The sequence below is a fragment of the Camelus dromedarius genome, chromosome 1 (assembly GCF_036321535.1).
Source record: "Camelus dromedarius isolate mCamDro1 chromosome 1, mCamDro1.pat, whole genome shotgun sequence".
Lineage (NCBI taxonomy): Eukaryota > Metazoa > Chordata > Mammalia > Artiodactyla > Camelidae > Camelus > Camelus dromedarius.
Window position 1 is genome coordinate 57109362 of NC_087436.1, and position 27281 is coordinate 57136642.

The 27281-nt window shown below is 35.8% G+C and overlaps 1 protein-coding gene across 3 annotated transcripts in view; it reads right to left on the bottom strand.

The window, feature by feature from the left end:
* The window catches only part of SMARCAD1 (SWI/SNF-related, matrix-associated actin-dependent regulator of chromatin, subfamily a, containing DEAD/H box 1), a 72345-nt gene extending 51621 nt beyond the window's left edge, over positions 1-20724 (bottom strand). For 2 of the 3 annotated variants that reach the window (XM_064484793.1, XM_010980583.3), the window contains exons 1-3: positions 20283-20463; positions 19767-20006; positions 5434-5611 (exon numbers count right to left, since the gene is read on the bottom strand). In XM_064484793.1, coding sequence (XP_064340863.1) covers positions 5434-5611; positions 19767-19956 — 368 coding nt within the window. In that variant the 5' untranslated portion in view covers positions 19957-20006; positions 20283-20463. Of the gene's footprint in view, positions 1-5433; positions 5612-19766; positions 20007-20282; positions 20464-20616 lie in introns of those variants that run through there. The other variant, XM_010980584.3, reaches the window with a different exon arrangement.
* Between the last annotated feature and the right edge of the window lie 6557 nt (positions 20725-27281).

A 27281-nucleotide genomic window follows, 5' to 3' on the forward strand; every position in this document is an offset into this window, starting at 1 on the left:
CATGCCTTGGACTTAATGTCCAGTTACAGGAAATACAAACGATAAAGGAATAAATTCAATACCATCATGAAGAGACAATCAGAAAAGTCTATTTTCTTTAAGAAAACATTTGATTTCTTTAAAAAGTTAAAATCCTTAAAAAAAAGAGGAGGAGGGGAGTTGATTATTTTAAGATCAAAAGAAAGGGAAGAGTCTTAACATCCACTTGTAGTAGATGCTCCTTGTTTAGATCCTGGTTTGAAGAATCAGCTACAAAACACATGAAATCTGAATATAAACTGGGAATTAGATGATGTAAAAATTTGTTCACTGGTAACAGCATTCTTTTTTTGGAAGGGGGATATATAGCCAAGTATTACGGGGAGAAATGTTGGGGACATCTACAGTTTACTTTAAAATATTTCAGCTAATAATAGTAATCAATAAAACAATGAAAAACAGGGAAAACAATAATTATTAAATACAGGTGGCATATATATATGTTCATTATTTATTAATTTTCTTGTATGACTGAAGCTTTAAAAATAAAAGAAAAAATTCCACAAGAACAAGAATTGACCACTATGTGTACTTTTATCCAGTCGCAGATCAACCAAGTTATCCTCTTCTGTCAAAGTCCCCTCTGTGTTAAGGGATTCTAGCCCTTTCTACTTCCTACAGGGCCTTAACTATCTATTATCTTCTCTTCCAATCTTTTCTCTCTCCTTAAACTCTTTCTCCTAAGCCTATGATGTACTAAAGACTGCATTTCATTCAATGTGCCAGAGGTTCTAGGCACTGTGGACACAGCAGTGAAATAAGCAAATTCTCCTGTCGACTTCACAAATGTTGTAAGAGTGACTTTCTATTTCCTCATTTCCTATGTAGTTCTTAATTTACTGTTTTATATCCTCTGTCCCACCACTTTGGTGAAACTGTTCTGAGGGCAATGATATCCTCTAAAACATCAAGTGTGATTTGAAAACAAAACAAAACAAATTTTTCATTGGTTATCTGTTCCTTTGTGGTTCCGTACATTGTCGCTCTTTGAAAATCTGGCCCTATCCGAAACTTCACTGTGCAAAGGTTCTATTACTTCTGATTTTCTCTGTATCTCTTAGCCTGTTCTTAATCTCTGCAGAAGGCTTTCCTCCTTTTTTCACCTTCTTGAATTGTCAGTATTACCTAGGATTCTATCTTCAGACCCTTCTTGTCTATTAATGCTTCCTGAAAGATTTCATCAACTGCCAGTTTCTATTATCTGTATTAGTGGTCCTCGAGTCAGGGGGCAGGGCACAGGCGGATTCCATCTCCAGAGAACATTTGGCAATGTCTGGAGACATTTTTGATCGTCTTGACTAGGGAAGTGCAACCTAGCATTTAGCTGGTAGAGGACAGGGGGTTCGCTAAACATCCTACAACGTAAAGAACCGTCCCTCACAACAAAGAGCTACCTGGTCCAAAATGTCAATAGTGTCAAGGTAAGAAACCCTGATAACCAAAAAGACCTATGCATGGGTACTGATTGTAACTACGGAACATTCATATAATGCAGTACTATGGAGTTGTTAAAAAGAATTAAGTATTTTTATGAGCTGACATGATTTCTAGAATATATTTATATACTGCTAATAAAACAAAGAATAACTGTGTGTAGATATATTTGTATCTATACATACACAGCACAAGTTATATAGCACTATCTTTTGTGTAAAAAGCAAGAGAAAAAAAGATACATGAAAGAAAAAGTATGAATAGAAACTAAACAAACTGGTTAATTCTGAGATGGGGTGAGGGATGGGGCTGGAAGGAAAAGTGATAGGAAGTTAATTTAACACTTCTCTAAGCACATTCTACACAGAGTTTTGATTTTTGGAACCATGTTAATATTTTAAATATTTAAAAGTAAAATTTAAAAAAGGGACAAGGGAAAAATTTTAAAAGGAATACAAACAAATTAATGAACTGATCTTTAAAAGAAAAATTTAAATAAATAATCCAAATACTTTAACCACATACCCTCAAATCTTGAACTCTTAGGGGGCTTAATGGTCAAGTGGTATGGTTACAACAATTCTGAAACTATTTTATGTATACTGGATGATTGAACAAATTAGCAAATATACTAAAACTGGTGGAAGCAGAGCTGTCACTGTCAGAGAAGGAAATTTGGATAGGCAAGGAAGAGCCCTGTAGCGGTAGATTACAATTAAATATATCATTATAAACTCCTGATTTTAAAAAACAACAACAAAAAATTCTCCCCGTCTCATATATTTTAGCCCATTTTGCTGAAAAGGCAATGACATAATCCCCTGCTTCACCCAAAAGCAAAGAAAGAACACACCTAGTCCTCAGATTTCCAAATACCATTCCCTTTAAAAGGAACAGTGATATTTGGAGAAATGGCAAATTCTAATTTCAGGCCTTGAGTAGGGGAAGTACTAGTCTGGAACATCTTGTGCCAGAAAGGAAAGGGTCAAAAAATGACAGGAAACTCTCCAAACCAGAGTCTGCTGAAAGGGGTCCTCCTCTGCCAAAACTGAGCAATTTGAACATCAAAATGAGTAACAGTAGTAATAGATTATAATCCATTGAGCAGAAAAGTACCTACAATTCCATTTTTTTATTTACTGTACTAACTAAATATATGAATAAATGAATAAAGGGAAAAGGGAAAACTATCTATAGTAGAACATCAAATAATAAAAGTATAAATTCTAGAACGCCAGTTAGAATACCACATTTCACAACTACTATTGTAATAACTGACGCACGCAAGAATCATCAATAGACGCCACAACTACTGAAGGGCAGTCTGCTGAGGAGGAGGATCGTTACCTGTCTTAAAAGTGACTCGTCACAGATGACTTGATCATTACAAAGGGGAAAATGGTTAACTTTACAGAAGAAACCTGGCAGGTTTCTGAGTGGATAAAGTTCACTTCACTAATTATCAGTGTGCCTCCTAACATGACACGCTGAGGAGGACACAAAATCACTTTTGTAGCTCATGCCACTTAATCTAAATTTAATCAAGAAGAAACACCCGGGATGTAGAAATAGAGACATTCTAAAAAGAAAAATGGCCTGTTAGCTTCAAAGGCCAATATCATGAGAATCAAGAAGACTGAGAAACTTTCAGATTGAACAAGATTAAATACACATGACAAACTAAATCCAACATATTGCTGGGAAAAATTTTACTATAAAGTACTATTCAAAATATGGTCCATGAAATGAAACTGTTTAGTTATCTGTCCATGGTAAGATAAGAAAGTTAAACCAGAAGGAAAAACAACTACATTACTAAAGCACATTGCTTAGTTCAGCTGATTTTTTTCCCCATTACAAGACTTTCTTGGTCAAGAAATGAGTACATTGATTTATATTATAGGGCACACTTGTAATTGACAAACCACTACTCTGAGTGGCACCACTATCAAGAACATTATTGGGAAAACTGATAAAATTTAAATATGGACTATGTATTAGCAGTATAGTACCAAAGTTAATTGGTATTTCTGAATTTGAAATGCTACTTTTGTTATGTGAGAGAATGATCTTATTCTTAGGAGGTAAATATGAAATTATGAGAGGGAAAGGTTTCAGTAATAATTCTAATCATTATTTTATGAAGGTGATAAATGTGGGGAAATGTTAACAATGGGTGAAACTTTTTAAAAGGACTGTGGACTTGCAACTTTTCTGTAAGTCGAAAAGTTTTTCAAAATAAAAAGTAAAAATTGGAGTGCTAATGTATCAATTTTTCTCAGGATTTACTGCACAGGACCTTCACTAATTTTTTATTTCAGAGTGAAGTTCAGGATAAAGGCATGTACACTGGGGCCTTAAAAAGTTCATTTTAAGAACTCATCTTAGCAGTGGACAGTTGATCTCTTGCACCTTTCTGCAACACTTCTTCACTTAGCTTCTGATGACTTTTGACTTTTCTCTTATCTCAGTGACTGCTTCTTCTTAGAACCTTCTACAGGTTTCTTCCCACCTTCCTGTTCTTAGAATCCATAGCTCCCCTGGCTTAAGTCCTTAAACTAAGAGATCTTCTCTTTTCCAGCTATACTCGTATCTCTTAGTGATTTCATCTAATCATGTACATTTAAATATCAAATCTATATCCTGACAATTCCTAAATTTAGATATGGAACCTAGACCTCTCTCCAGAACCCACATATCACAAATCCAGTTGCCTACCTGACATGTCTACTTAGATGTTTAAGAGTCTTCTCAATCACAGAATGTCCAAGACTGAACTGCCAATCTTTCCTTCAAAAGGCGCTCCCCCACCATACCCAAGAGAGTATTCTTTATCCCAGTTAGTGTTAACTCCATCCTTTCAGTTGTCCAAGCCAAGTATCTTAGGGTCATCCTTGATTCCTTTCTCTCCTATTCCATTTGAAATCTATCAATAAATCTTCTGTGTTCTATCTTCGGAGCATATCCAGAACCTAAACCACTTCTTATCACTCCCACAGGCTAACTAGCATGGTCTAAGCTTCCATCATTTTTGCCGTTGGTTATCACAACAGCATTCATACTTCTAACTACTACTCTCCTACAGCCTCAAAGACTTTTAAACATGCAAGTCAGATTATTTTACTCCTCTGCTCAACATGCTCCATTAGCTTCCCATCTCATTCAGAATAAAAACCAAACAGCCTATGGGCTTAACATGAACATGATTAAGCCCCTTCTCTATCCCACTCCTCATCTTATGACCTCAGGTCCTTCACTTTGCATTATTACCCCCCTACTTTCCTCAAAAATACCAGGCATATCACTTCAGGGTCATTAAACAGGCTATTTATATTCCCAACGCCCCTCCCACTACATCCATATGGTTCCCTTTCTTAGCTCTTTCACGTCTTTGCTCAAATATCTTCTCAATGGAGCCTTTCCAACTGTAGTCTTTAGGAACCATGCCCTTAACCCTGACCCCAAACTCTGTATTTCCCTTCCCTTTTGCCCATATTTAACATATTGTATTTTTTATTTATTTACTGTCTACCTAAGTATAATACAAGCTCTGTGCTAGCTCACAAAATGTGTCCCAAAAATGTTAAAATGATTTGATTCTAGGATTCAAGAACAAAACATAAAGCAGTTATAAACAATCAAAGGTACTTGTTAAAATAACTTCCCTATCTATGGAGAACTAAAAAATTAAATCTCTGCTCTCACTAAACTTTTTCTTGAAGATCAGTTATCCAGAATCACACACACACACACACACACACACACACACACTCACACTCACACATACATACACACACATGTACCTCTCTTTATCTCTAAATTAGGAAAAAATGAGCAAGCTGCAGTCAGGAAAAGGCAAAAAAAAAAGGGGGGGAGTCATCAACATTTTTCAGTTTGAGTAACTTTTTCTCAAAACAAATCTTATACACATAAATAGAATGAATCTATTAAGTTGCTTACACTATAATCACTGTGTCTTTGTTGAATTTCTTCTCTTGAACGGTACTGGAGCAATTAGGGGAAACAATATCTTCGCTATCAGAAGACAAATCAATATACTGTATTCCTCTTTGATTCTTGAAATATGATATACTTGGTTTTCTTTCATTTTCTGGAGTTTCTGGAACACTAGAATCTTCTGCAAAAGAGAAAAAAGAGAAAGGTATTTTGAGGACTTGAAAATAAAACAGATTTGTTTTTGATAATTATAGTCATGTGCTAAAAATCTTTAGCTTCATTCACTGTTTCCATCCTAAAACCAAAAATTCCTCCCACTTTTTAAAGAAAACAAATTAATAGTCAACCAGTGCTGGCATTAAGTGATTTCCCATTTCACAGGTTACTTACCAGCAAGACCTTAGTAGACACTGCAAAACAGAGGTTTGTATTTAACATTTTAACCCTTTTCTCTTTGTGCTCTTGTTTCCTAGTACCCAGTTCTTGCCTAAGAGAACATGGAGACACTAGAGCCCAAAAGACTTGAATTTCTATCCCATCTCTTAGTTAAGTTAGTGAATCTCTTAAGTCTCAGTGTCTTCATCTGTAAAATAGAGATAGTAATAATTACAAGACTAATGTGCACATAAAATCAGATGATATATATTAAGCACTTAGTTCAGTAACTGGCACGTAGCCAGTACCCAACAAACATTAGCTCTTATGCAAATACAGGAATTATGGGCAAAATTATGTCCCCTCCAAAATGTTGAAATTTCAACCTCCAGTACCTCAAAATGTAATGTATTTGGAGACAAGTCCTTCACAGAGGTGACTAGGTTAAAATGAGGCCATTAAGTTAGTGACCTAATCCAATATAACCGATGTCCTTATAAGAGAGAGACACCAAGGAAGTGTGTTCATGAAGGAAAGGTAATGTGAGTTTAGAGTGGGAAGGTGGCCGCCTGCAAACCAAAGAGAAAGGCCGTAAAAGAAACCAAACCTGCCAACACCTTGACCTTGGATTTCTAGCCTCCAGATATGGGAGAAAATAAATGTCTGCAATTTAAGCCACCCAGTCTGTGGTATTATGTTATGGCAACCCTAACAAACTAATAAAGTTGGCATCATCTGTCTATCCAGAACAGATGAGTATAGTATTCCACCATGGTTTTCTCTCTCCAAGGGCTGAGTTTCAAAATTATTCTCCCCTATACATTTGAGGAGAAGAGATCAGATTTAAGGAATTCATATTAAAGTAAAAGTATCCAGTGCCTTGTTTAGTGAATACAGTTGTCCCTCAGTATCCCTGAGGTTTGTGGGGATTGGTTCCAGGGCCTCCCTGCTTCCCCCACACACACCAGAACTGGTGGATGCTCAAGTCCCTTATATAAAATGGCATCTATTTGCATATAACCTATGCACACAGCTAGATTACTTATAATACCTAGTATCAGTGTAAATTCTAGGTAACTAGTTGTAAATACAAATATGAAAGCTGTAATAAATATGAAATACGAAAGTTGTAATAAACAGTTGCAGTATGGCAAGTGCAAGTTTTGTTACTTGGAACTTTCTGGATTTTTTTCTTTTAATATTTTCCATAGTAGTTGGTTGAAACTGTAGATGAGGGAACCTATGGATAAGAGGACCAGTTGTATGTTTTAAAAAGCAATGACCACATGGATCTTTAATTCAAAGGTGCTGATTTAAAAAAAACAATAGCTATCATTAACTGTTGTTCAGTATCAAGTCCATAAGTGAAACACATATTCAATCCTTACAATGACTCTGAGGGCACATTATATCATAATTTTATAGATAAACTAAAGTTTACAGAAAGCAACTTGTCCAAAGTCATAGGAGAAAGCAGCAAATCTAAAATCCAAGACCAAAAGTCTAAATCCTGACACCCTAAAACTCTTGGCCTCCCCCCATTAACTGTCATGAAACGATAGCAATCATTATTATAAGGCTCTTGAGCCATATTTGTAAGTAACATTAACCAAGACCTACATAACCAATTGCCTGGAGGACACTAAAAATACATTTTTTAACTTCCTGCAATGAAGTCCTAGCAACACTACTGAAAAGCAAATCACAAAATTATTCGAAAAGAACAATTTTATAAATGCTGAATGTGCTGTGGGCAAAAAATTTTGCTTTGGAACCAATCACAGCTATGTTAACTGCCGTATGTATAAAGCCACTTACAAATTCTGGTTATTATGTAAAGTAATAAAATTACAATCCAATTAGCGTAAAACAAGTAAGAAGTTACTATGGAATCTGCTTTTTTACAGTGTTCCTGATATACAAAAATCACACATAAAACTAAAAATTTAGATCTTTACTGTATCAAAAGTCTGACCTAAAGCTAATGCATATGACTTGAACAGTTTAACAACAGTGTCCTGGTTTCTTACACTTGAAAAGGGCTATTGTAAAATGATGTGGATTGTCCACTTTTCTTTAAAAAGCTTTTTCATTCAAAATGAAGAATAATTTTTTCAAAATTAGTCATTCAAATGTCTTATGCTTAGGGGGGGCTCTAAATATCCTATTAGTGAGTATAAGGAGAACTAGAGTTTCTTGAACTTGATTATATATTCATCTTTTCTTTTGATTTTTCTCCCCTTATGATATACAGATTATAGTACAAAATATATGGTGAAGACATACCAATTTTTAAAACTCATGCTTAATATGCTTCATTAACAAGACAGTAAAAAATAAAGGAAAAGCTGGGCTTACTCTCCTACATGTACTCAATTACTTAGAACTTTTATTGAATATGTAATGTATACCATCAAGATATATACATTAACATGTATACCACACTGAATCAAGTGGTATCCCCATAGCCTGACTGGTAAGTGACTAAAAGAGGAGGTGGTTTGATAATATGGGGGAATGAGGGAAGGTTACAATATAACAACATTCCTCAAACTCAGGACCTCCTTTACTCTTAAAAAATGAGGGCCCTGAAGAGTTCTGCTTATGTAGATTTTGTCTATGATATTTATATTAGAAAACAGAAACTAAAAAAAAGTTTAAATATTTATTTATTAAACAAAGTCTTTACATATTAACATACTTTATGAAAACTATATCCCCTCCTTCCCGTACCCCCCAAATTCAGTGAGAAGAGTTGCATTGTTTTACATCTGTGAAAATCTCTAGTTTAATAGAAGACAGCTAGATTCTCATGTCTGTGCAATTAATCTGTTTGCAGTATATTGCTTTTGTTTTGTAGTATATTATTTAGGTTTATGAGGAAAATCATGCCTGATCATAGTTAAACAGTTAGGGGAGGGAGAAATATTTTCATAGCCTTTTTACGTGACTGTTGTTATTCTGTGATACTAAATCCATATTTGACAGATGGTAGTTTTTCTAAAGGTTGCTGCAATGTGGAATCTGAAACAACATTAATAAACTTTCACATTGTTTCATTGAAACCCACTGGTCTATCTCGTACTTTAATAGGTCTTTAACCCATGCATTTTTTTTTTTTTTAGTATGTGTGCACTGGTCTTTTGGAAAATACTGGTTCATTGAATGATTAATGCAGATCTTCTAAATGTTGACAAGTCATGATATTTTATTTTAAAAATTATTTTCATTAATCTCACCACTGGTTCTAAATATCTAGAGATTGTCAAACTCACAGCTGTGGATATATTTTCCAAAACTTTTTCTTTGAAACTGGAATTTTATCACTTGCAATAAATGCTGTCAGTTGTCTTCCTTGATACCAGTTCATTTTTGAGAAAATATCTGCTAAATACCTAAATCTGCATAAATGTAGTTTGCTGGTCATTCATTCTTTCAAGTAAAAATGGTGTTCTGTAAAAGAATGACAAGCTGAGATCACAATTCAAAGCAACTCCTCAAATGCTTTCTCTTGAGACAACTACTGTACCTTGGTACACAGCAGAGGGTAGTTCACATTTTGTTTCAAAAGATATTAAGTGAAGTCAGACAGAGAAAGTCAAATACCATATGGTATCAATTATAGGTGGAATTTTAAAAAATGACACAAATGAATTTATTTACAAAATAGAAATAGACTCACAGATACAGAAAACAAACTTATGGTTACCAAAGGGAAAAGATGGGGAGAGATAAATCAGGAGTTTGAGATTTACAGATACTAGCTACTATATATAAAGTAGGTAAACAAGGTCCTACTGTACGGCACCGGGAATACGAAAAAGAATACATATGCATAACTGAACACTATGCTGTGCACCTGAAACTGATACAACACTGTAAAAAAAAAAAAAACCAAGTAATGTTTTAACATTATTATGAAATAGTTTTGATCCTAGGGACCGCTAAGGTTCACAGATCACACTTTAAAGACTAACAGAATATAATAAGAGCTTGTTTATATAAAATACCAACTTTCCAATATAGTCAATAATCTAGAATTAGAATAGTGCTCAAATGCTTAGATTTATTTATTTGAACTATTTTTGGAAGTAAACAACAAAAAATAATAAGAGTCAATAGCCAAAAAGATATTCCTGATGCAATGATGCTTTCTGATTCAAAGCAAACACTTTCAAGCAGCAGCACAAAGGAGAAAGAAGAAAGCAAAAAAGCAAAATATTAAAATGAAGGGAAGAATGGTGAAAAGCAGAAACAATTATAAAAACACTGGCTACTATTAATTCTGACATTTGCTGAATGCCTTCTCTTTTTAAGGTACTGTACCAGGAGGTAGAGGATATTAAAGAAAGAAAGAAAAAAAAAAGGCAAATTATAGTTCTACTTGCCCTAAAGAAACTAACAATAGGAGCTAAATAGCCATGTGCATAAGTAGCTAAATGAGTCATAATTTGTGCCATGAGAGCGGAATAAACAAAATACAAAATAAAGAAACATGAGGGGAAACAGCTGGTCTTTCCATATAAAAACAGTAAAAAAAATTCTATGTTTTAGAGGCAGAAGATGATTATCTCATTACCAAAGGCAATTGGAACCTACATTATTAGCCTATGTAAGAAGATCACAAGTTTCCACACAGTCATTCCAAATGAAATTCCCCAACAGTAGCATGTATGAAAAGATAAATCTTATATCTCAAATTTTCCGGTATGCTTTTACCCAGTCTCATATCTAAGTCTACCATGAAACAAAAGAAGCATTTAAACCTGCCACTGAGTCTACCTTTCCAAGTGGTCCAAGATCGAGGACCACTCAAAAAACAAACAAACAAAATCACTACTAGGAGACCATGATTTCACACAGAAATAGTCTAAATCAATTTGATAATCCACAAATAAAGGTGATCTCCCAAAGAAGAATGAAAACACATAAATCTTCATACCTGTTCTGCAGACTTATGTAAGTGTGCCCTTTTTGATATTCTAATTGTATATTGCTCTACATGGTTCAATTCTCAAACATGGCAACTGACTTTCAAGAGGCAGTTCCTTTGAATACCTAGTAAAACACATCATATATTGTCCCTTTGAATGGTTTACTGCCAAAACTATAGATTATAAAATCTGGACAGTCTTAATTTGAACGTCACAATAGATAGGGAAATACCTTTAATATCTTAGATAAATCGAAGTATCTCTGAGAAAAGCTCTAGAAAGAAGACGAAGAATGCACTGAATACAAAACTTAAGAGTAGTTTCCAACACATTATTCTAAGATAAAGTAAAATGAAACATTTCAGGTTTAATCCTGAAATCAAAAGGAAAATGCAAAAAATGGAAAGGAAAAGAAAGTCATGCTATTAATAATGCACAAAGCCAAAGTGTTAAGCCTGAAAGTTACTTTTTAATAACAGAATTTATATCTACAATAAAAATGTAACTGACATGTGCAAATGCATTCTAATTATGAAATGCATAAACACTGCAGGATATATAGAGTGAAAAGTCAACAGAGACAAATATGAGGCTTTAACTCTCTTGTCTACTTAACAGAAAAGAGAACAGAAAAATAATTAAGATACAGAAAGGTGCTCTTCAAACATTTGTGACTGGAACTCACTGTAAGAGACACATTAGACTTATGACCCTAAGCACAGACTGCTAGATAGATATATATATAACTGGAAAAAAGGTCTAAGATGGTTTACTGTGACACTTTGATAATCTTTTATTTATTCTATTCCAATTAAAAAAAAGTTATATGCATGTAGTCAGGATCCAAGAAATTGACTTATGATGCATTTGTTATCCACTTTGAAAAAAATGGTATAAATAATAACTCATTATTATTTGACATATAATTAAATCTATACTTAGACTATGTCTTTTTTTCAAGTACTCTTAGAACTTTTACAAAAATTGCGTAGTAGGACAAAAAGAAAATTTCAGTAAATAAATAAAAAGAAGAAATTCTACAGACCACATTCCCTGGTCACAAAAAGTGAAATTAGAAGTAAATGTTAATAAAAACATCAAAGAAAAATTTCAGTCACTTGGAAATTAAAAAAAAAAAAAAAAGAAGAAAAACCAAAGAAATGACTTCTTTAAACTTTCAGGTTAAAGAAGAAAAAAACAAAACACTAAAATCTACAATAAAGGTATATCTTGTTTATTGTGCTTTGCAGATACTGTGTTTTTTACACACTGAAGGTTGGTGGCAACCCCGTGTTCAGCAAGACTACCGACACCATTTTTCCAACAGCATCTGCTCACTTCATGTGTTTGTGTCACATTTTGGTAGTAATGCTTACAATGTTTCAAACTTTTCCATTATTGTGATATTTCTTACGGTGATCAGTGATCTTTGATGTTACTACTGTCACTGTTTTAGGGTGCTACCAACAGCATCCATGTAAGACGGCAAACTTTATTGATAAATGTTATGTGTGTTCTGACTACTTGACGGACTGCCAGCTAGTTCCCCCTCCTCCTCTCTTCCGGCCTCCCTACTCCCTAAAACATAACAATAAATTAGGCCAATTAATTACCTTCAATGGCTCCTAAGTATTCAAGTGAAAGGAAGAGTTGTACATCCCTCACTTTAAATCAAAAGGTGGAAATGATTAAGGCTAGTGAGAAGGCACACCTAAAGCCAACAAGGCTGAAAGCCAGGCCTCTTGCACCAGTTGGCCAAGTCACGAATGCAAACAAAAAGTTCTTGAAGGAAACTGAAAGTTCTACTCCAGTGAACACACGAATAAGAAACAAAACAACCTTATTGAAAATATGGAGAAAGTTTTTCTGGTTTGGATAAAAGATCAAACAAGGCACAGCATTCCCTTAAGCCAAAGCCTAATCCAGAGCAAGGCCCTAACTCTCCTCAATTCTATGAAGGCTCAGAGAGGTGAGGACGCTATAGAAGAAAAGTGTGAAACTAGCAGAAGTTGGCTCATGAGGTTGAAGGAAAGAAGGCATCTTCATAATGTAAAAGTGTAAGTTGAAGCAGCAAATGCTGATGTAGAAGCTGAAAGACCCAGCTAAGATCATTAATGAAAGTGGCTATACTAAACAAGAGATTTTGAATGTAGACCAAACAGCCTTCTATTGGAAGAAGGTATCATTTAGGGCTCCCACAACGAGAGAGGAGAAGTCAATGCCTGGCCTCAAAGGACAGGCTGACTCTCCTGTCAGGGGCTAATGCAGCTGGTGACTTTAAGCTGAAACTAATGCTCATTTACCATTCTAAAAATCCTAGGGCCCTTAAGAATTATGCTAAATCTACTCTGCTTATGCTCTGTAAGTGGAACAAAGCCTGATTGACAGCACATCTGTTTATAACATCACTTACTGAATATTTTAAACCCACTGTTGAGACCTACTGCTCAGGAAGATTCCTTTCAAGATATTCTCAATGACAATGCACCTGGTCACTCAAGAGCTCTGATACAGATATGCAATGAGATTAATGTTTTCATGGCTGCTAACACAACATCCATTCTGCAGCCCATGGATCAAGGAACATTTCCAACCTTCAAGTCCTACCACTTAAGATATACTTTTCATAAGGCTATAGCTGTCATCAATAGTGATTCCTCTGATGGATCTGGGCAAAGTCTATTGAAAATCTTCTGAAAGGATTCACCATTCTGGATGCCCTTAAGAACACTCATGATTCATAAGAGGTCAAAATATCAACATTAAGAGGAGTTTGGAAAAAGCTGACTCCAACCCTCATGGATGACTATGAGGGGTTCCAGATTTCAGTGGAAGAATGAACTGCAGATGTGGTGGAAACAGCAGACAACTAGAATTAGGAATAGAGCCTGAAGATGTGACTGAATTGTTGCAATCTCATGATAAACCTTTAACTAATGAGGAGCTGTTTCTTATGGATGAGCAAAGAAAGGAGATCCCTGACATGATATTTACTCCTGGTGAAGACAGTGTGAAGCCTGCCGAAATAACACAGGATTTAGCATACTATATAAAACTTAGTTGATAAAGCAGTGACAGGATTTGAGAGGATAACTCCAATTCTGAAAGAAGTTCTGCTGTGAATAAAATGTTATCAAATAGCATCACATTTACAGAGAAATTTTTTGTGAAAGGAAGAGTCAACTGATGTAGCAAACTTCACTGTTTTCGTATTTTAAGAAATTGGCACAATCACCCCCACCCTCAACAACCACCACCCCATCAGTAAGCAGCCATCAACATCAAGGCAAGACCCTCCACCAGTAAAAAGATTACAACTCACTGAAGGCTCAGAAGATGGTTAGCATTTTTAAGCAATAAAGTATTCTTTAAATTAATGTATGCACATTTTTTAGACATAATGCTATTGCACACTTAACAGACTATAGTGTAGTATAAACATAACTTTTACGCACAGTGGGAAACCAAAAAATCCACGACTTGCTTTACTGCAATACTTGCTTTATTGCGGTGGTCTGAACCAAACCCGCGCTATCTCTGAGGTATGCCTGTAATGATGACATTTCGAACATAAGAAAAAGGATCCATCAATAAATGGTTTTGGGATAAGTGACTAGTAAATGACAAACAATGAGTGAAGGAGGAAAATGGTACCACCCTTTCTTTAGTCTTTGTAACAAAATTAATTCTATACTTTATATTATGACAACTGAGCACTAACCCTTTTACTAAGTACTAACACTAGCAGACATTAAGGAACCAGAATTTCTAATCAAAGGTACAGCAATGATTCACATTTTGGCCACCCACACTTAAAAAGGAATGAGTATCACCTGACAGTTACAGAATCATGACGTTAAAATGATACATTTGGCTTCATCATTCAAAGGATTTTACCCATTTTGCTGTCTGCAAGGACTTCAGGGAACATCTAGACAAAGGACATGAAGTCCAAAAACGCTGACATCTTAATCAAGACCAAGATCATACAATCCATATGTGGCAGAGCAGTGCTCTCTGGTAATCTTTTTGATAACTGGTATAATTAAAATTTTGTTCTCACTTATTAACAAGTTACTTTTGACATTACGAACATACTGAAATGGAAATGACTTTAGAAAACGCCATCTAATTTTATCAGAGAAATTCATCAAGCATATACTAAAACATTCCCCCATTCCAACTTCAAAATAATCTCTGAACCCATCTATTTTTATCTTTCACTCCTCCTCCCCTGGGTAAAATGTGCCTTTATTCCTTTTCAAAGTTAAACAATCCCATCCCCTTAATGCCTCTTTTCAAATACCTGCTCCCCCCACCCCATCCTTTTCCTCTCCACTAGTTTCTTCCCCTTGGCCAACAAATATGCTCAATTTTCAATATTCCTCAAACATCTTTTCTTGACATTGCTTCTCCGTCAAGCTGCTTCTCTCTTTCCTTTCTTGGAAGAGAAGTCTTCACCTTCTTAGCTTTCTACTGAAACTGCTAAAGGTCAACAGGAACTTTAATTTCCAAGGAAAGTGGTCTCTGATCAGTTCCCATCCAACTTGACTTCTCTGCAACATCTGATATTGTTCACACCAACCTGGAAACTCTCTCCTCTTTCTTTAGCTTCTGGGCATTATCATTCTCTGTCTATTTCAGTCATCCTTTATATCTTTCATTGGTTTCCCTTCCTTTGTTCATCATTAAATGTTGATGTTTCTTACTATATACCTTGCTTAGGACATTTTTTTGATAACTTACTACAAGCATGACTCCAAAGTTGATTTTCCAGGTTCTGACCTGAGCAGCTCTTCGAGCTCCAGAATCCAATGCTCAACCCTCTAATAGACCTTGCTACGGAAATATGAGTGAAAACTCAAATTCAACGTGTTTTGGTATCTTCCTCCAAATCCTACTGCCTAATTACGTTGACAGAGCCAATCACTCATATCCAAGGAAAGTTACCTTCAAATCCTCCACCTTTAACTGATCATCAAATACACAACATATAAAACTTCCTTAAACTGCTTCCTCTGCCATCCCTAATGTCATTTCCCTACATTTAGGCTTCAATTATTGCAACAGCTTCATCAATGTTTTTCCCATACTAAAATGCTCCATATCATGTACCAAATAAAGTCCATCCTCCCTGGCATAGCATACAAAGAAAGGGCCCTTACAACCCAGCAGTTTTTGTTTCTAAATCTTTCCAGCTTCATCTAAACTGCCCTACACCTCCTCTTCCATAGATAACCTCACCTATTCCACACACATACCACACTCCACGGCAACATATATTTTCATCCCTTATTCACTGAATAAGCAATGATTCACTGTTTAGGGTCCACTCAAAGTCACCCTCTCTATGACTTTTCCTGATCCTCTGCAGGAAGAAGGGATAACTGAATCATTGTGAATTAGACTGTGGTCTTATACTGTTTAGTATCTTCCCTTATTATGAGTTATCTCATTGTGATACTTTAACTATATATATATATTTATATGTCTTTTCCTCTTGGTGCTCCTTGAGGATCAGGCTTAGCTTAATTTTTTATTCTTTATGCATAAAACATAGTAGGTTCTCTCCTCTCAAACTCATTTGCCATTGCTTTATTCCCTCTAAACCTGCTATGCTCCAAGAAAAGTAAAAGAAGAAAAGACAAATAAAGTGTAAGTAATAACTACTGATAACTCTGGGCATTGAGATAGTAGAATAAACCTAGGCAGGAGAGGTGCCCACAGGTTACATGTATGCCCTCAGATCCAAAGGTGGGATTCAGGAAGCCTGCCTTGTATCAAAAGTAGTTTCAAGTATCCATGGCTAAACAATGACTGACAGCTATGTAACCATTTCAAGATCATATAGTAGAGGAGGGACATTAAAAAAAAAATGTACAAAGTACTAATATCACCTAATTATCATCCAATACTCCTCTTTCAACACATACTTCCTGAGGACCTACTATACAGCAGTCACTGTTTTGAGCAATGGGGAAGGATAGGTGAACAAGGTCTCTGCTCTCACACATCTTACATTCTAATAAGGGAGACACAAATATATAATGTAATGTTAGATGGTGACAAGATACTATACAAAAAAATACAGTAGAGTAAAAGGGAGGGAGTTGCTACTTCGGAGACACTGGTCAAGAAATGGCCTTCTACAAAAGATAACACTTCACTAAACTCTAATGAAACAAAGCCTAGTCATATGCAGATATCAACAGAAAAGCATCTTAGAGGCATAAGGAAGAGCAAATGAGAAGAAGGAAAAGACTGAATGATGTTTGACATATTCAAGGAACACTGTGTTTGTGGCACAGTAACTAAAGGAGAGTGGTAGGAAATAAAATCTTGTATTAGGCAAAAAACAGAATTAGCAGAAAAAGAGTGATTATAGGTAACTTTACCTATATACAATTTGTCCTATAAACTGACTTAGACCCTAAAACTACTGTAAATAAAACAAATATTGCATCATCCCAAATAATAACAAAATAAGTTACCAGTTGATGATAAAGAAAGTAAGGTCAGGGTATAGCTCAGTGGTAGAGTGCATGCCTAGCATGAATGAATCCTGCGTTCAATCCCCAATATCTACATTAAATAAATAAGTAATCAACCTAATTACCTCCCTCCCACAACAAAAACAAAAACAAAATTTTAAAAAGGATCAGATTTCCTCTAAAAAAAAAAAAGGTCAGTATTCATAGCCCACTGATGATTTCCCAATATATCTGGTCTAATCTTAATTCCAACTTCATTGTCTTGTCCTCTCCCCAAGGTCCAGTGCTCAATTCAGCACCCCCTCTCCCCCATGCCAAGTTGCTTTTAGTCTAGTTAAAAGGCATGCAGGACCTTTGATCTCATTTGAATTTTTAAAGGCATGCCCAATGTCTTACAGTGGGTACTTAATACCTATTCTGATGTACAAAGCTATCTTTTATTCCCCAATTACTTTAGCTAAAATTATTAGCATTCATTTTATCTCATTCGCAAGGATCTAGTTGTAAAATCTCTCCCTTTCTTATTTCGGAATCTCTCATCTCTCCTCCTCTCTTTGTACAGCCATCATTAAGTGTGGATTATAAGTGGTTCCTAAATGATTTCTCTCCCATCAAACCCTACCCTGTAACAATGTATAGTACTCATGACTGTTAGACTGACTGTTTTTACAAAACAAGTTTCTTTCATCACTTTACCCTTTTAGCCTTTAATGGACCCCAAGTACCTATATTGTAAAGTCTAAACTTAGCCTTAATTTTTAAGAGTCTCAAAAATCCACAGTATCAATTACAATAATCTTTTCTGAAAACAAAGCTCTCTACTCCTAGTAGGATGAATCCTCACCACTCCCAGAACAAACTTGATTTTCCTATTTCCCAAGTGTCCTCAAAACTGACCATGTGATTCCTAAAGGCAATCTCAGTTTCTAAGAGGAATTAATGTATGAAAAGTCCCAATAAACAGAAAAGGAGTGAAGTCTCCCCAGACAGGAAAAAAAATGTAAAGCAGAAGAAACACTTTCTGATTAGAAAAGGCAATTAAGAATTCCACATTACTAATAGTGACAAATAACTAAGACATTTCATTGATTTCCAGTTTATGAAGTGCTTTTATTTTAAAGATTAAAAAATTGTGGATCTCAGATAATCTAAAAGTCTTGTCCAACATCCCATTTAACTAAAATGAAGCAGAGGCTTATAAAGACTCAAAATTCCATGCCTATACCCTGACCTTCCCTGCCCTCCCCAACTACGTAGGAAACAGATTAAAATATTTACTGTTAAAACCTTAAAGTACCCGGATGTCTAGACATTAACTACAGCACATTATGCAAATCAAGTATCTGTTGAAACAGTGCATACAGGGATGTCACTCCAGTGCTTAAATCCTTCAGTGGTTTGAAATCAGGTTGAGTTCAGAAGTCTTCAGATAAGCAAAGCCTTTCAAAATTTGACTAATTACCACTTAATCCAGCCTACCAAGTATTTTAAAATGTTATTCTAGGTAACTTGCAGGAACTCTGCCCTCACTTGTTACATTTAAGTAGAAGAATAGCAAACAAAATGGAGATATTAAGAGAGAAGATATATATTACCAATTTAGTCAGGGTCACAGTAATTTAAAAGCTGCTTATGAAATACTGAGTTTTGCATTAAAAAATGGTATTACTGAAATAAACATTAAAATAAAGCTTCTAATATCCCTTTCACTCTTCATAAGAAATTGTATAATGTAAAACTTTTAGTTTATGCTCAGGAATTAGACTGTTTGGATTTGAACTCTGGTTCTACCAACTTCCTAACAACTTAACCTCCATGGGTCTCATTTCTGCAAAATGTAGATAATAATATCTTGGAAGGACTGCTATGTAAATTAAGTGAGAGAATGTGAAGCACTCAGCACTATGCCTAAAACACAGTAATAGTTCAAATATATTCTAATTGTTAACTGTCCAAAAAACATAGATTAAAATGGGAATGCTGATTTTTGGCCTGGCAAATTCTATTTTCCCTGACAATTTGCTGAGGAGGTTAAAAATGGTTGATTCACCATGAAGAATACCGATTATTCATTTGCACTTTAAAGATCTCCAGGAAGTCAGGTGACTGGAAAAATCTGAATGTGATCTGCTCTTCATTTGTTCGTAGAGGATGACTTCAGGTACTCTGCATAAAGTCTACCTCACAGAAGATGATCAATATTTTTTGGAGGAATACTGGAATGAATGTAAACGTCTGGCAGCAACAGACTCAAAGTCTATCACAGGACTGAATCACCTAGATTTTCCAGTAGCAACCATTCTGACCTAAATTCTGATTTTAGTTTCCATCATTGGGCCAGATTCTAAGAACTCATATAAAAGTGAAACAACTATGGATGGATCCTCAGTTCGAGGTACATGGTGCCTATCGCAGTCCCAAAGCTATATTTAAAAGGGCATAGCGAAGGACAATGCATCAGTACACACAGCATCAAGAACAAAAATTAGAATCTCTCCCTCTTGATGCTACATCAATTTGGAACATTGTAACTCACCTGTTTTTTCAGTTATATCTGAATCAGGGGTGCCTGCCCTGCTAACTTCCCCTTCAGCATTCTCCTCTTCAGCACTAAGAGAAATTGGTGAAGAAGGGCCAGCCTGGGAGGGTTGAGGGGTTGCTTCAGGCGCTTCCTCAATCTTACTCCTTTTCTCAAAGCGAAAACGGTCCAGGTTGAAAAGATTCATATTGGTAGAAACCAGCACCTCGTGGGGTTGAGAGCTTTAACTGAACTAATCTGCAGGTAGAAAATAAAGAGAAAAAGAGGCCATGAAAACAACGTAAAATACAAAGCCACAGCAGTTCATTCCCAAGGCAATTAAGAGCCCGCAAACATGCCAGTGGCTCGGGATGGCTATTATGGCTGCGCCTCATTGTTAGGCCACAACAAACAGAAGGTGGACAGGGGTTATCTTTTCAAAATTTTCCATTGCTCTTTTTACTCCCCTTCGTACCCCCTCCCTGCCCCTCCTTCCTCGAACCACACGCTGACCCTCGTGCAACCTCCTCTTACCCCAGCACGCGCAGGCACGTTCCCCACGCTAACCCCCCGGCGGGCCGCGCGCCCGCCCACAGTGAGAGGCTCCCTGCACTACGATGCTCCCTGCCTCGGGAAAGGACGTGCCAGGGCCCGTGCCTCGACACTGCAGGGACACAAAGGGGCCAAAGGAGGGGAGCGGCGGAGGCTGTGCTGGCGGGCACCCGCCCGGAAGTTGACGCGGCGCGATCCCAGCTGAGAGGAAGCTGATAGGATCAAGAAAACACGGGGAAGGTTCAGAAGGAAGAGCGTGTAGCGGCATCTCTTTTAATGCTCGCTCGCTTTCTGTTATTCTTCTCTCAGTACTTACAGTCTTGCAGCCTCGGTGCGATGTAACAAAGGTTGGGAAAAAAAAAAAAATTCCTGGCGTGGAGCGACGGTAGCCGGGCCGGGACCTTCTAAAACAGCACGGAGAAGCCCGATGTGCGCGTAGTGATGACGCAACACGCAGCCTAGGCTTTTCGCTTCCCCAGCGACGTGCGAGTGGAAAAAGTCTAGGCGCGCGCTGTTGTCATGGTAACCCGTACCCGCCTCTTTGCCTTGGAAGCGCGCTTGTGGCCTGTTTCTCCAGGTTAGGCACAAAGTTGTTAAATAGAACAATGGTAAATAGCACAATGACGATAAGTAGCATAATAAGAATATTTAATATAATATTTTCTATATTATAATCTGTAATATTTACATAATGTGTAGACAGTGTAACAATATCGTTCTGAATGTTTTATGTGTCTTGTCAACCCTGTTTTTACAAAAGAAGGAAACCGAGGCCTGCAGATGTTAAGTAGTTAACTGGTAAGGAAGGAAAAAACCCCGGGATGTTGAATTTCAAAGCATCTGAACTGCTTTCCCACTGTTGGCTGGGTTGCACCTAGAGTAGAATGACAATTCACATATCTTGATAAAACTGTCACCCTATGAATATTTACTCTCTTTGTCTAACGACTAAACAGGCAATTTTCTGAGTTGTAATTTGATCATCTGGTTGGCATTTCTCTTAGAGAAGAATTACTATTAATCATTATTCTGCCAAATACATTTTGGTCATGGTAAACTTAAATTGGCATTCTGTTTTATAAATCAGTGTTTTGAATTGTATGACAGGAGTTCACAGTTTTTTCAAATGTGGGCACATCTATAAAATTAAGTATCTGGGCCCATAAAATTCAGGATCAAAGGCTACACAATTGGGATTTCCATTGTACCTATTTTTGTTATCCTATGGAATGCCCTAGATTTATGCATGCATGTTAAATGATGTGATCAAAGGATGCATCAACTTATAAACAGTTAATTATTTTTGGTTATGAGAAATATTTGCTTCAAGATCTAAGCATTATAAATACAACTAACAGAATGTAAAAATAAAATATATTCTATCATCCTATTTTGAAAGTGACCTGGAAAGCCAGATTGAGTTTAGAATTCCTATATGTCAGACAGAATGTGGGTGATTCAAAGAACATTGGTTGGCACATGTATCCTGCCTCCCCTATGTCATTTCCTCCCCCTTAGTTTGATACCATTAGGCACTTTGTGATCATGCAAATGGATATCCAGCTCAAATGACCAAGTCTGACCCTACCTAGGATTGGCATAGTTTTAAAAAAGAAGTATGCTCTCTTAAATATGAATTTTAGATAAACAATGAACACTTTTTAGTATAATTATGTCCCATGCAATATTTGGAATTATTCATACTAAACAATTATGTGTTGTTTGTCTGAAATTCAAATTTAACAAGGTGTCCTGTATTATATTTGGCAAATCTACTCCCACCCCACTGCTTCATCACCTGTTTGACCTAGGGGCCTTTTTGCTTCATATTGCGTCTAAAGATACAGATGCTAGAAGCATTGTTGGCCCTCAATAGAAAAGACCTGGGGAAAAGTCACTGTTAGCCATCTTGGAGCAGTATGAGGAGAGAATTTTAGGGACCAGGTACTCAAAACCTTTTTCTAAACATCAAGGCACAGGTTCTGAGTGAATGTGTCTCCTTCACAGATTCCTTGCCCTTTGGGATTGGATATAGCTGGAAAAGAGCCAAGCCTTGTCTTATAGATGGCTGTCTTCTTCCTGCGACTTGACATAGTCTTCCATTTGTACTTGTCTTGTGTCCAAATTTTCTTTCTTTCTTTTTTTTAAAGAAGGATACATCCTATTGGATAAGGGCTTACTTAATGACTGTACTTTAACTTAATTACCAGTCTGAAGGCTCTATCTCCAAGCACAGAGTCACATTCTGAGATACTGGGAGTTAGAATTTCAACATATGAATTTTGGGGGAAACATAATGCTTGCCATAATAGGGGCAAGAGAATGGAAGTTTTCTCCTGCTTGGACCCTGAAATCTTCTAGAATGATAGCAGGAGTTGGGAGTGAAAATCAGTCCTCTGATTTTTCTTCCTTCTGACCCTAAATATTATCATTCTCCAAAGATCAATCCTTGATCCTCTGCTTGTTTCAACCTGCTCTTTCCCAGAGTGTACTGATTATGGTGGTAACTAAATATATTTGTCAAATTTTACTCAACTATAGACTTAAAAGGGATTAATCTTATTGTTTATAAATTATAACTCAGTAAACCTAACAATTTTTTAAAAAGTGACTATAAACAATTATTGATATGGGAGAAAAATTTGAAAACTACTTTCTCCCCTGTAGGAACTTACGAGGTTTGATATACACTGTATATATATATATATATATATATACATATATATGTATGTATATATATATATACACATACATACATACATGTAGTGTGTATGTGCTTCCTATCTGTGTCCACTGGAAAGGCCTAGAAACTGATTAGCCCATACATATCCCTACCTCTAATACTGGTGATCCTGAAATATTACTTACCACTAAAGGAAACCAGGACTTTTTGGAAAAAGGACAGATGCTAGTCTGGGACAGGAAATGTAGAACGAGCCTGGAATGTCTACATATGCCAAAAAGCAAGGAAACTGTCAAAGATCACTAATATCATGTCAAAAAGATTCAGGAGTCAACTTGAAGAGGCTCCCACTACTGGCCAAAGATGGTGCAATTTAGAACTTCAATAAGATTAAAAATTGCAGTTACTTAAAAGCCATTAAATATGTGTAAATCCATGAGTTTTTTCTGATAATTAACAAAAAAACTAATTGTCTTTAGAGAATGAAAGGAGACAACTCATTATCATGAAAACTAGTAAGAGTGGGAAAAGAATCACACTTTTAGCCTGCCTTTTCTCTATATAGGGCTCTACTAGGTAATCAAATAATAGAGGAAGGAAAGCATCTCTTTAAAAGTATTCCAACTAGTAAATGAGAAATAAATGGTAAAATTTGAGTCACTGAATAAGCCTGGCTCAAATTTCTAACCTACAAAATCATAAGATATAACAAGATGGCTAACTATTAAATGTGGGGGTTAGTTTGTTATGTAGTAATAAATAATTGGACCATGTCCAAACATTTTCCTACATTTTTGTCTCAAGTGTACTGATTCTCTCAAAATTAAAATATTCCTTATTTTCTCTTCTTTAAATACTGAGACTCAGAAGCTATCTAGAAATCTTAGGCTCATTTCCTGTTCACCTCAAGTTTAGATCAGTTGAGTCTAAACGTCAACATTTGATAGACTTTGTTTATATGTTGTCACATTTTTCTCTCTACCTTCTTTGCCAGAAGAATTATTTCCCACAATAGTATGTAATTCTTCTTTTTCAGTAGTATAAATGTGATTAGAGGCGCCTCGTCTTTTGAAATATACTTAGTCACATAAAGGCATTATCATTTCTAGTTTGTAGTATGGTGTTTTTTATGATTCAACATGGTAGATAAGATAAAGTTCCTAGAATATAGGCCATAAAATAAAATTTTGTCAGCAGGACTACTCAGATGTGGTGACTAAGATTTCAGAAATAAATGATTGTTTCAAGGGTCATTATGGGGATATAATTCACTTTTTAAATTAAAATATTCATGTGGGGCTGCTATAATTTTAAGTGTCAGTTTGACTGGGCTGAGGATGCCCGGATAGCTGGTAAAACATTATTTCTGAGTGTGTCTGTGCGGGTCTGTCTGGAAGAAATTAGCATTGGAATTGGTAGACTGATAATGAAGATTGCACTCACCCATATGGGGTGCATCATCCAATCCATTGAGGGCCTGCATGGAACAGAAAAGGTGGAAGAAAGGCCAACTCACTCTCTCTGCTTGAACTAGGACATCCATCCTTTCCTGCCTCTGGACCTGTTCTCAGGCCTTCAGGGGACTTGAGTCTTGGACTGGAACTACACCACCGGTGTTCCTGGACCTCCGGTTTGCAAGAGGGACTTCTCAGACTCCAAAATTGAGTAAGCAAATCCCTCATAATAAATCTCTTTATATATATATAATATTGTTTCTGTTTCTCCTTAGAACCCTGATTAATACAGCTGCACAAATCCTGTTAATTACCTGTTAGTTTTGAAATGGGCTCAGTGAAAATGTTTGCTGGAATCCTCATATTTCTTCTTTAAACAGAAGGAAAGGCTTTGTGGGAATTTTATTGTTATTTCTTTTTACTTTATATTTACCAAAATAAACCTGTGAAGCAATTTGAGGAAGGAACAACCCTTTGAAATTTGAATTGAATTGAATAGGAAACCAAACAAAATAATAAACAGCAACAGAGATTAAAAATGGGATTTGCAAATGTGAATCCCTTCTTAACTTGATATCTTAAAAATGTAAACCATACCTCGTTGGTAATGGAAACTTGTATAAGTTAATCTTACCTCCCACACACAAATATGAAATGGAAAAGACAAGATGCCAAATCATAAAATTAAATAGATCTTTCTTCCTTGGTAACAGGAAACTAAGACAATATTACCAATTTGTAAGCAAATACATCTTTTCCCAGATTAATCATTCTTAATTTAGGGGGTAGAAGGGATGGTAATGAACCTCTTTTGAGAATCTGGTTTTTAAAAAGCTATGGAATGCCTTCCAGGAAATTGCATGTGCACACAACAGATTGTGCATAATTTCAGGAAGTTCATGGACCTCCTGGTGCTCTGTGGGCTTCACATTAAAAAATTCTGACAAAGAGATCTTCAGTCCTAATAATTCCGGTGGAAACCATGGAGATACCATCCCTGTATGTGCCTTTTAAAATTCAAAACCTCTAGTATCTACCATTACCAATTTAGGGGATTAAAGATAGTGAGTATTTTTCACCCTTTTGATAATTACCTGCTCTGTTTTGTTAACTATGATAATTGCTTTTCTGGAAAAAGATAGGATTTAAATTCTAAATAAAATACATAATTCTTGCTTTTCAGTAACTTCCCATTAAAGAGCAAATCTCACGTTGTATCTTTTCCTTGCTTGATTTTTTTTCATCCTAATTTTTACCCCTTCTTTTTCCTACGTATGCATTTCTTACAATTGTCAGGACACTCTCAACTAAAAACTTGAGTTTATACACACATACACACATGACCTTACTTTTTCTTCCAATGTCCTTGTAATTCAATTTCTTCACAGCATTGTGTAATCACTATTTTGTTGTCTACATCTACAGTGTCAGGAGGATGCTTGATACTTTGACTCATTCAACTCACAAATTCAAGTCCAAATTTTACCATATCTGTACTTGCAGCATCTCATTTTTGTTGTATTAATTCCTACCTTGAAATCATCCTTTTATATCTGCCACTCTGCAAATGTCATGTTTCACAATATATTTAAGTCAAACTGGATCATTGTTATCAATCCTGTATGTATTTTTTTCTTCTTGAATTGGTTTTTACAGAGAGATTCTAAAAGAAAGTTATTTCTTTCCTTCAGCCATTTCAAATTCTACAAACATTAAACATAATTCACAATTTTTCTTACTGCCAGATCTACTTAGACTTAGTCAAAACATTGTTTTGAGGGTAAATTACATATTAATATTTTACATTTTTATGCAGTGTATTTTGTCTGTGGGCTGTTTCTACTTAGGTATTTGATACTATTATAAATGCCTTACATTGTACATGTCTATATTCTTGAAAGTGGAAGCATTACTGAACCCAAAACAGGGGCCTTAATAACTAATCATGGATGATATATTTATAGTCATATAATGAGGAAGATGAACTCTTCATAAGAAAGTAATAAAAATTACAAAGTCATTGTGAAATTAGATACCTGTGTTTAAATCACATCACTTTTGTTTACTAGCTGTGTGATAGTCTCTCAATTTCCTTAACTGTTAAATAGGGAAAGTAGTGCCCACACTAAAGGGTTTCTGTGGATTAAATTTGAAATAATTAATGCTTAGGGCAGGACCTGGCCAGTCGTTATTACCAAGTAAATATTCGTTATTTTTTGAGTAGAATTCATCTTACCTAGGGCCTAGACTTTCAGTAAGCAAATTATGTGAATGATCACTTTTAATTAAAATTATCCTTATAAATTCTATAAATCGGTCACAAATCATAGTATATATAGATTTGTGTATAGTACATAACTCCCAGTAATTTATTTATTTAATCATTATCATATGCCTACTCAGTACCAAAGGACTATAGGAGGTGCTAGGAAATATAAGAATGAAAAAGACTGATGTGATTTTTGTATTTCCTCAGATAGCTTAAAGTCTGTCAGTGAGATAATTAACCATAAATTACAAAATAGTGCCATATATGCTATGATAGTGAAAGTAAAGTGTGTAATTCAAGACAAGCCCTTATGATTTGGTGCAGAAAGCTAGGGAGAAAGTGACAGCTGAGTCTGGAAGGATGAATACAAGTAAACCAGTAAAGAAGGTAAAGTAGTGACCGGGAGGGAGAAGCTTGACATCCTTGAGAGGCCATATAAGGGAGTATGTACTTAATCCCCTGGGGCAGAGGAAAGGCTCAAGGTTTACTGAGCAGTTAAGAAAGTTAACTCTAGTGTTTATAAACATTGAATTGGAGTGCAGCAAGAATGAAGGCCTATCTTTACAAAAGAATGA